The sequence below is a fragment of the Micrasema longulum genome, unplaced genomic scaffold (assembly GCF_059751315.1).
Source record: "Micrasema longulum isolate JH-2025_06_02 unplaced genomic scaffold, ASM5975131v1 h1tg000595l, whole genome shotgun sequence".
NCBI classification, from domain to species: Eukaryota; Metazoa; Arthropoda; class Insecta; order Trichoptera; family Brachycentridae; genus Micrasema; species Micrasema longulum.
In genome coordinates this window covers 25,115-37,186 of record NW_028277791.1, presented here as the reverse complement: position 1 = coordinate 37,186, position 12,072 = coordinate 25,115, and the positions used below count along the sequence as shown (strand labels likewise).

The 12,072-nt window shown below is 30.2% G+C and overlaps 1 protein-coding gene across 1 annotated transcript in view; it reads left to right on the top strand.

Annotated features, from left to right (window-relative positions):
* The window catches only part of LOC148280311 (uncharacterized), a gene marked incomplete at its 3' end in the record, with an annotated part of 79,891 nt that overhangs the window by 43,826 nt on the left and 23,993 nt on the right, over positions 1 to 12,072 (top strand). The window contains exons 4-6 of the mRNA XM_088228567.1: positions 8,007 to 8,121; positions 8,181 to 8,389; positions 9,221 to 9,418. Of these exons, the coding sequence (XP_088084693.1) occupies positions 8,007 to 8,121; positions 8,181 to 8,389; positions 9,221 to 9,418 (522 nt within the window). The remainder of the gene's footprint in view (positions 1 to 8,006; positions 8,122 to 8,180; positions 8,390 to 9,220; positions 9,419 to 12,072) is intronic.

Below are 12,072 nucleotides of genomic sequence, written 5' to 3'. Positions count from 1 at the left end.
CTTGCGCGCGGTAAAAAATTAAGCATTAAATTGTAGTGCAATTTTTCGTGAAAATGTACGAAAAAATAATAAAAAATATTTTAATCAAAACGCACTATTACACTTTGAACGACGTCACTGGTTCATATGAACCAACAAATGATATGAGAGCTGTGAAGGATATACGGTTTGCTTACCGTAAACGAACCAATCGGTAGAACTGATAGAGAAGAACCTCTGACGTCACATGCGGAGTTATTTCAGAAATACAAAACTTTAAAAAAAATCATATCGCTGATAATACGATAAATAAAAATAAATGTTTTTTTTTGTTTGGTTTAACTGTCTTTTAACAAATAAAAAAAGACACATAATTCCTTATTGTTTCAACGTATTTCATACTCATAATAATAAAAATACTTTATAGTTTTATTCCACTTTTATTTATTTATATATTTTTTAAATATTTTTTTACCAGTGATCGACATCGTCAGACTGGTGTCGGTCATGACGAAACCCGGTCACTGGTAAAAAATTTATTAAAAAATACATATATAAACAAAAGTGGAATAAAACTATAAAATATTTTTATTATTATAATTAAATTCAGTTCCGCCAAGAAACTTCAGTAGAAAAACTCAATTATTTCATAGTCCTTTGACACTTGAGAATTCTTTGAAGCATTTTTTTTTTTTTTTTTTTTTAATATTTTTTTATTTATTTATTTATTTATCTATTTACCTATTTATCTATTAATCTATTTATCTATTTATCTATTTATCTATTTATCTATTTATCTATTTATCTATTTATCTATTTATCTATTTATCTATTTATCTATTTATCTATTTATCTATTTATTTATTTATTTATTTATTTATTTATTTATTTATTTATTTATTTATTTATTTATTTATTTATTTATTTATTTATTTATTTATTTATTAATTTATTTATTTATTTATTTATTTATTTATTTATTTATTTATTTATTTATTTATTTATTTACTTATTTATTTATTTATTTATTTATTTATTTATTTATTTATTTATTTATTTATTTATTTATTTATTTATTTATTTATTTGTTTATTTATTTATTTATTTATTTATTTATTAACGGACATTGTCCATGTATACAATTTATAAGGTTTAAATATTACAATAAAAGAATAGTTTAAAACATTTAAAAAAAAGAAAAGAAGCATTGATAAACATGAGGGACATCGAGACAAGATCTGGACTATTTATTTGGTGCTCGTTTAAATCGTTGTAAACTTAAACCAAAAAAGTCCAGATCTTGTCTTGAGTTAACAATACGACAAAGACGGGTCATTGGAGAATTTAGGCCATAGTTTGTTCTATGCTGATCGATGAACAGTACTTCATTGTTTCTCAATCTACGAGTCGGATTTCAACACTTTGTGACGTCAATTTAACTTAAATTCTGTATTAAATCAAAAATACGTGTTTCTTTATTTGAAAAAAGCTGTCAAAACACCCGGTATTTTTATATTTTAAAGAAATTGAGTTAAAAATGGTTTAAACCAAAGTAAGTATGGAAAATATGTACATAAAATACCTTTACATCTAAGACATTCATTAGATACTTAATACATGTCTAAATTAGATTTTGCGGTTGATGTTATATTGCATTCTAGTCTACCGCGCAAATCCGTATCAAATTAATAACAATGCATTGTGTATTGATTAATCTAGTGCTTTAATAACTATGTTTGCACGAGAGACCCATATATAAGTGAATATTGGTTGTCGTAAATAGGTCTAGTAAACCCCATATCTACTCTTTGTAATTTAGTTAGTCAGTTCCGAACAGCCCAAGCCGATATAAAGTCTGTTCTCTATAGGCAATTACTTAGGAATTTGGATCTTAAGTCGAGTATATAATATAATGTAAATTAGTGCTGTATGAACAGGGTAATTAAAACAAATATTAGAAATAAATAAAAATTAGGTATGCTTTTAGTTCTTAATATTGTTTATATCACTTTTTAAATTTATATAATTTCTCTAATGTTTCTCTTTGTAAAGGAAAAATAAGACCTGCTGACAAGCCGGTTTCGCCGTTTAGTGGGTTTCATTATTTTCCTTTTTTTTATTTTCTGTTCATGTTCTTCTTCTTTAATAAAAAAATAAAATTAATACAGTTTATTAGCGAAAAATCAGCGTTTACTATAAAAAATAATACAATATTTTATTGTACTTGCAAAAAAGTCGGGAGTATCTAATACAAAAAAGTAAAAATTAAATTACAATTATGACTATGGCGACTGTTTTTCTTGACATTTGGCTTGCCAACCGCCGCCCCCGGCTAAACGCAATAAAAAGCATCATAAATAATAAATAAAAATTTTAGTTTTGGAATATTTTCCATATTTACACCGGAGAAATCCAGATGTGTGCTTGCGCAGCAGGATAATACATCGCGAAACGATTGAATATTTGTTGTTCGGGGATGTTTCATTTTGATCGCGAATTCGATAAACAACCACGGTGAGAAATTGTTATCACGACGCTTATTAGCACGTCGATAGTTAATTGTGATTAAGGTACTGGTTTATTTGTATCGACTGTCCTTGTCTCGTTTTAGAAAGTTGTGTATGAATGTTGCGTCTGAGGGGTTGATGGTGGCTGTTAGATGGCCAACACATGTTTTAATTTGAATTGTTAACATATATTTTTAGTTTTTTACTGATTTAATTTTTTAAGATCCTCACGACGTTTTTATTTTTTTTTTACTATGCATTTTTTTATTACATCTTTTGCTTTATTTTTTACTGTGTTTTTTTTTTCTCTTTCTACTTGGTATTTTGCTATGTTTTTTTAAATATGCTTTTTGCTATATACATACCTACATTTATTTTATAACTATGACTTTAAATTTGTTTCTTACTATGTGTTCTGTTTTTATTTCGCATTTTACTGAGTTTTAAAATATTTTTAAATACATATTTATATTTTGTTAATGTTTTTTACTATGTTTTTACTACATTTATTACTTTGTTTTTACTATGTTTTTGCTTCATTTTTTTACTACATTTTAACAATGTTTTTACTCCATTTTTATTTAAAAAAAATTTTGTCCGCTATTTTTATGACTGTTTCTATATATTGACAACAGTTTTTTCAAAAAAAAATTTTACTGTCTTAGAACTGGGTTAATAACTCTAAGGCAGTCAAAGCAACTTTGTATAAATTATAATTTTGCGTATGTAATATAATATGATAATAAAATAAAATAAAATAAATATTGTTACGATATTCTCATACTTTGTGTATAGGCGACAGTTTATGGATAAACAATTATTTTAAGGCGTAAACTAGTTGAGCTTTTTAACTAAATAAGCAGCTTTTTTATGGTTCTGTAAAAATAACAAAAATGATTTATGCAGTGTTGTTACTTACAGGACGATACGTAATCTTCAAGAAATATAGGGGTATAAAACTGAATATCGTTTTGATAACCCTGTATGTTACGAGTTTTACTGCCAATTAACTAGAAATACGTTACAAGTTAAATTCAATTTATTACAGGTAGACAAAGGCTTTTAAAGTGATTCGATTTTCGGAAGTTGTAGAGAGGTTGTCGAAAGGGTTTATGTGAAAATTTGCTACGAAAAAGCTTTGTGAAAATACATAAGTCGTTTTGTCAAAATAAAAACTAAATTCTAATCGACTTGTTAAAAGAGTATAAAACGGTTAAGTGCAATTTTTTACTTCATTTTGGGATTAAAAAAATAAAGTTGATTTTCTTATATATAAATGTAACTAAAATGTTATTTTTTATATAATTTTAGTTGACTTAATCGTTATATCAGCCAGTTTAAAAGCATTACTTGTCTTCGTTACTAGCAAAAATTTCATTGGAAAGGTCTTGACTTTAAAGGGCAATAAAACCCAATGGATAATAATTTCATTTTTGATTTGATATAAATTTGATAATAAATGGCATTTTTCGTCATCATGCCATGTCCGCTCCCTAGTTGGAGCATATGGTGTCCACCAAGATCTCCGAGGCATCTCTGTCGACTGCCAGCGCCTCTGCATCCTCCCAAGTCACGTTCGCATCCCTCAGTTCTGAAATGAACCTGATGCTTTATAAAGTATGCAAGCTTGGTTAAGGTTCTCAGGAGCCATCTGCAGAACATGGCCAAGTCAACCGTATTTCCTCCGCTTAGTGACAGTTGTCACCGGAGTTTACTGCGTCCGTTCTCTTATTACTTCATTCCGCACAAAGTCAAACCACCGCACACCCAAGATCCTTTTTTGATACACCTATTCTCAAAAATCAGTATTTTGCTGTTATGGGTCCTAGTTAGGTGCCACGAGTCGCATCCACAGAGAAGGATACGTGCTATGCAGGCGTTATATAGGCGGAATTTGGTTTTCGCCGAGTAAATATCCGATCTCCAGAGAGCCTTTATCCTGTTGCATATGGCGCCTGCTACTCCTAGCTGCACTCCCAGCTCTTTTTGAAAGCTGCCATATTCTGTAACTTATAGGTACTCCCAGATATTTGAATGTCTCGACCCTTTCGATGTCGTGAGATTTCGAGCATCAAGGCTCAAAATGTTACACAGTACATGGGTTTTTAAACCCATGCATGCAGAGTACTTATTAAGGCTATCTAGAGTGACCTGGCACTTTTAATAAGACTTTTAAATATATATATATAAAACCATAAAAATAAAAATAGTCCAGAAGGAGCGTAGAATCATATTTGAATACATCGGACTGTGTCCAATAATTCCCCCATTTAGACACACTTTCACCGCGCGCATACTTGAAGTCACCGAGTAATATTGCCAGATCGCGAAGAATATAACCATAACACAAATGTAAGGTAAAAAAAACAATTAGTCAATTTTTCTAAAATTTTATTGTGCACTCGGAAACATTGATTGACACAACAGATTAGATAAATAAAGGGTCATTTAATAAGGGTAATTGAATTAATGAACTTTGAACTTAAAATATAAAACAAATTTTATTTTATAGATAACGGATATTTTTATATCATGTTAAATAATATTTAATGTATTAAAGATAATGTTGGCCAAATGTCCACCACGGCGTTGTTTAATCTAAAGTTCAATTTTCATTATTTCTCTTATTATATGAGCAAAGTAGGGTAAAACTTCTTACTACCTTGGCAACACTAACGAAATTTCCATTTTCTTTCTTTGACAATCTGACAGATGGAAAAATAATTCAATTTTTAAGTAATGCATTTGTAACAAACACATTCATTTGATAATAACACATGAAATGTGATTGCATCCTGTTTCTTTAAGATCCTAGCAGTATTTCTACACTTTTTAAGGACACAACACCGCATGGTTAAATTCGAATCAGAAGTTGCGTACTGAGCGACGTCTACAAAGAAACTAATGGGTCAAAACGTAAACCTACTCATTTATGAGTAGTTGAGTCGCCCTCTGTTTTATGTACGTATGGGGTTTCTAGACTTTTCTTAATTCTATGTACATAACTTTTTTTCACGTACATATAATATAGGCAAAAATCTTTAACTATTCATGTATATACACAATGTTTTTGACGCGTCATAGTAAAATACAAATACAACAACTCGTATCCAAGGAAAAAAATTAAAGTAGTAATATTTTAAGTAAACAAAGTTTTAAAAATGAAATACAAAAACACCAGCGAGCTAAAATACCTATGTGCTTTAGCATTTGCTTTGTACTACACACATTTACAAGTCTTATTACAAAATCATTTTTGTGAAACCGTCTCTTGGGGCTGAACCCACAGCGACAAAGTAATAAAGTATAATACCAAAGTCGGGATACTTGTAACCCACCGGGTATTCTTTTACATGATTTTTCACCTCTATTCGAGAGTTGTGCTGTTTTTTTACCAAAAAAAATATGTCCGTAAAACAAAAACTCCCTCCTTTAATTAAAAAATACTCTTACGTACGTTCTCTCAGAGGAATAGCTTCGACAATGTAATATCAAGTATTTCAAATACCATGGTGTTTTTTGAGCTTTAAAAAAGCTAAGTAATTATGTTTTCAATCTCGTTTCATTAAAAACATGGATGGGATTGAGCAGCTTAATGCTTTTATATATCAGAACTTAAATTTCTTTGTTAGATTTTTTTAATGTTTGTAACAGTATTACATTTATTATAATTTAATGCATGCAAAAAAAATGTTATTGTGTATAAATCCGCATTTTCTGTGATTGTTTATATTTATTTATTTTTAAAGGAAAAAAAATATTTGCGTTCTTATGATTTATCCTAATATTTCAATTTTGGGGGTATTTTCAACAAGTTTTAAATAACTTGTAGCAACACTATAGACTTCACACGTGACGTCGCGCGCCAAGTCCGATTGACGGACACGAGAGAAGCGTTTTGGCTGGTGACAAAAATTTGATTAATTATTAATTGTGACGATTTCATATTTTTTCTTATTGGCTTTATTTTACGTTTTACAAATTAGATTCCTAGAGTTATTATTAAGTATTTCCATTCTCTATTATATTAAGTTTAGTTAAGTTTATATATTGTATCTTTTGTATTCATAAAAGATAATAAAACTGTCAATACAATCTTTTACTTTATCTGTTCATTACATGTACCATGTTAGTCTGAAGATTTATTCAAAACGAGGCGTGAAGTAAAAAACGTTCTCACGAGACGATTTTTACGGAACGACATCAACGCGGATAAATATTTGGCAAGGCAGTTGGCATAACCCGACGTTTAGTAGGTAACTAACACCACCATAAACTTAATATTAGGAACTGGGAATGGGACACTTACCACAGGACCACATCCCGGTTCAAAATTTGTTTTTTATTCGAATTGATTGATACTCTCCTAGCGATATATTGTCGTTACCTACAATTTGCAATTCGACGTTCAAAGAGGAAAAACAAATAAATATTGAGGATATAAATATTCATATCGGAGAACCTAGTTAAAAATGCCAGGTCATCTTAATAATGGTTTTTGTATCTATCATGCGCGGTCCATTCATAGAACGCATGGAATCATTGGTTCTCCTAAATTTAGACAAATAATGTTTATAAAATAGCATGTTTAATACATTACTTATCAGTCGTAATGCTTTATATTTAGATTACTCTAAACAAATAATGTAATAATAATTGTATTAATAGTCGCGATAAATTGCGGAGGAATTTTAATATTGCCTTGTAAAAAACATAACCTCCCAGCGCGTCCATTTACCAGCGCTGTCATGCGCGTACTACTTGCTACTGGCTGGCTGGGTGTCAATTTAAAGAACAATCGCGATGGAAGCATATTCGAAATTTCGTTCCAGCGCCGTACTGAACGCGCAGTCCGGGTGCAGTCGCAGACTTTCACTGAGCAACGGAATCAATCGAAACATACCAATATATTATTTTCCATGTAGTTTACATGTGATGCGAACGCAACGTCGCACCGCGCCGCGCAGCCCAGATGCGATTTTGGTATTTTGGCGCTGAGCATAATATTATAATTAATATTTGGTGATTGATTGTTTCAAAATAAAATGTAGAATTTAATTCAAACATTACATCAATATATTATTGATTTCTTATAAGCAAAAAGTTTATAATCTACTACATATTACATGTTGATTTTTCGGGTTCAAATAATGACCAATTCTTTTTTGTTGAAAAGTCATGTTTTTTAACAAGATAATATATATTTTGGTTTCACTGCATTTTAGTCAAATAAAATATAATGCCACAAAAACTTCGCAGTTACTTATTATAATATATATTATAGTTAAGTTGGATGATTTATTACTAGATTTGTAAAATTATTGTTACTATTTCTAATCATATGTATATAATATTTAGTTTGTCTTTAATTTCTTAAGACAGTGTATATTATTATGTACCATTTACGTTTATATTAATTGCTTCCCTAATCAAAAACACCACCGCACGACCTGGTATCTATAATCGAAGAACAATAATTATTGAACCATAAAAAACTTACGTATTATATTTTTTTCATAGCAACAACAAACATTACTGATGTGCGCTGCAAGAAATAAAAGAGCCAAATTGGAAGTACTTGAGCTAGTTTTGAAAGTTCTAGAAGGAAGCGGGCACGAGCCAAAGGTAGTTCGAAGTAAACAACACAGGCCAAGTATTCCATAACTCTTAACGATGAAATAAGTCCACGAGAAGATCAAGAAGCATCACAAGAAAAAATGAAAGAATTCAAATTAGAAAACTTGAAAGCAAGGACGAGGGACGCAGAGAATGAGACAATTCCAGGACTCGATGCTAAAGATGTTGAAGGACATAGTGCACTACACCATGCGGCTCTGACAGGACATTTTTGTATTGTTCAGCGGTTGGCTATAGCAGGAGCAGACGTTAATTCTACCGACAAGGTAAGAACACTAGTTAATGTGAAAGTGTTTAAACACATTTATTATTTTTTAGTTAAAAAAACTAAACACAGGCTGAATGTTGATAAGCTTAAACAAATTTGGATAAATCATCAAATAGTTTTTGGGCATCCAAGATTGAATATTGTTAGAGTTATATTTGACAAGACTATTTGAAACTGTTCTTATGAAGTTTATCATGATGGTATGGTCATTTGATTTAATTTGAATGCATTATGAAATTTTATGAAGAGCACATGAGAGACATATTATCCGATTATTTAAATCAAGACATTTTTTTAAATTTAATATAATAAAAAAGTTACATGTTAACAAAAAGAAATACATAATAAAGCAAAAGTACAGAAACAAAAACCGAAACAAAATACTACACCAAAAAAGAACCAACCTTTTGTGCTTGCTGTGAGATTACAATATTAATAATTTAGGTACAAAATATACATATATTTTAGGAAAATTGTTGCAGAAATTTATTCTCTGATATGCATAAATTTGTTCAAAATGTTTAGTTTTAAATTTTGGCAAATTAATATAATATTAGCGTCTACGTGAATAATTTAATGTATACATTTTTTTTATTCTCTTTATATATTTTTTAAATTGTTTTTTTTTATGTATATTCTGTCAATTGATGGAACATTAAAAATTTGAAATCATTCTTTTGTTGCGAATATTGATGTTTTTTTTTATTTCACTTTAATTATTAAACTTTGTACATGTTTTTGTTGTTTTGATCTTTTGCCGAATTTGACTCGTTTTGATCTCATTTATCAAACTTGACGACGAATCAAAGACACGTTTCTTTAATTTTAGCTTCTTCATACTCCTCTTCACTCCTCATGCTCTGGTGGTCATCAAGAGACCGTCTTGTGTCTCCTGGAATGTGGTGCTCATTCTTTTGCCAAGGACGCTGCTGGGGATACACCACTCCATGCGGCCACCAGTTCTCAGCACAAAGATATCGTCAAGATGCTGCTGGAACACGGCAGTGAACCGGATTGGCAGAATGATGTAAGAAGCACAAAATAATTAGTTTACTTGTTGAATTAGAAAAATGAGTGTTCCCATATGACACAACTGAATCCAAACCAACACGCCGTTTCTTAGTGGAGCCATGCAGAGTGGATAAAACACCACGTTACTCTGTATGCACACTTGGTTTCTATAATTATACGTCTTTTAATGCACAAACCACGATTACTCTGACATTTGATATGTCCCTCTTTAAGTATTTGTTGAATTTAGAATTGTCTTTCTCGGTCTTCCTCGTTTTGTGTATCCGTCAAAATTCGCATATTAAATCTATTAAGGCATTTTTTGCTGCCATTTGCATTTCGACTGCATTTGGCGGACTTTCGTCATTGTTTTTTTCGAATTCCATACTTTGCTCCCATGCACAAATGCAGCAGAACTCCATCTAATTAGAATTTAGATTTGGCAAAAACTGATTTAGCAAACTCACATACTACTCGTACGTAATCAATGTAAACTCATAATCATACAAATAATTTGACCTACACGAATACATTCAAAACTATACATACTAGGCATAATTACAAGATATAAACCAACCTAAATTATTTAGATACTGAAATCATTCCGCACTTCATTCTTAAAACTTGTAGACACGCGCATTGTGTACATGGCTTCGATTTTCAGGACACTACATAATTCCGTAACTTGGATCTAAGATGGTCAATGTCAGATTTCATATGCCCATTTAATCAATCGCACCTTTTAAAAATATGGTGAAAAGTGGGTCATGGAAAGAGATTTTCTTGATTTCTTTATCTAAATTGTTAGCAAAATATGTTATTTTTTGTTTTTTATTTTATTTTTTGTACTAAAACATTTATATTGGTATTACTTAGGTATTATCATTCATAAGCATTTAGGAAGGCACGATCAGGTTAACGAAGTTAGTCGTAAACTTTATAGCAGTTTGCACTCACTTAAAAGATTACAGAATTTCTTGCCAATTAATGTTAAGCAAACATTAGTCCAGAGCTTACTTCTTCCACTCCTTGACTACACGGATGTATATTATTCAGATGCTAGCTCTGAATTGTTGATAAGTTAGAACGATTGCAGAATATTTGTATTCGTTATATCTTTAATCTTCGCAAATTTGACCACATAACCGAGTAACGCACGCAACTACACTGGCTCAGTATCAGGCATAGAAGAAACATTCACATTCTATCACTTCTTCACAATATTTTAAATAATCCCACTTCGCCTGTTTATCTGAGAGAGCTCATCCAACCTCTTTCACAACACGGACTATCTCTTCGTTCAAGTAACGAGAGAACCCTTTATACCCTGTCATCGCCTCTATTTTTTTGCCTCCTCTTTCACAGTAGTAGCCGCTCGATTGTGGAATACTCTACCCATTAATGTTAGAGACGCTCCTTCTTTATTTACAATTTAAGTCAAGATTGAAATGTCACTATCTAAATATTGAAATTGTTTCTTTATCCTTCTTCTTTCCTTCACATCGCCTCTCCTCTCTTCATAGTAAACTGTTATTTTTTTTTATAAAATATATATATTTTTTTAATTTTTGCTTTTAATTTTTGTATAAAATTGTAAGATTCAATATTTCCATGTATTTATAATTTTCTTAAACTGAACGGTTTGGGTAGGTAGTAAGAAATTGCCTTAAGGCAATATCCCCGCCCTTATATGTATATTTATTGTATATGTATATAAAGTGTCAAATAAATAAATATATTGTGTTTTTTTTACATATGTGTATGCAAGTACGTGTCAGTATGTATTTGTAATTTTGTTTTTAAAATCGTGCTGTCACGTAAACTGATTAAATCAATATTCACACATACAGGCTATACCTAAGTGGATTTTTTTAATTACTTTTTTTCTGTTTTTATTCACATCTACTGAAACCTATGTAATGATTAGAAGAAAAAAAAAATGAAAAAATATATATATATAAATATATTTTTATCCCACCATTTTGTAGAGAGTTGATTTCGATTAAAAAACTTGTATTTTGAATTATCTTTTACAAACACACATGAGTGGTAATGTCCATTATTAATATTTATTATCAAAGACATCCAACAGTTTATTATAATGCAAAATGATTGCTAAATAATCATTTTCCCGTAATTATCACGATTTACGACATTGATCCAAGCTACAGAATTATTGAAAGGAATGACTATTTTTCAAACTTCATTATTATTATATCACTTATCCGCACCGATGGTGTCTAGGGCACTACATTGTACATTAAATGAATTGTAAGGTGATCCATCCTACTCTACAATGAAATACTGTAGTGTAAAACCACCTTTCAAATATTGATTTTTCAAACCATTTCACCTAATATTCGGTATTTAACCCCTGTTAGCTAATTCTTGAAATGTTACGTTAATCTTAAAAGAGCAAATCAAGGGAAATATATACATATATTTTTAAAACTTTTATAAGACCTTGTTAGGCTGAGACGAGCACTATGGACGATATAAATTAAAGAGTTCTGCTTTGGTTTTGCAATGCAAAGCGAGTGGAACGCAAAAAAACGGGTAAAAACATTGATAGATACAAAAATCGAGGAAGACCAAGAAAGATTTGAAGATGGACACGTCAGAAGTCGAAATAATCAGCATTTTTAATATGTGAAGATTAATGAATGTAGA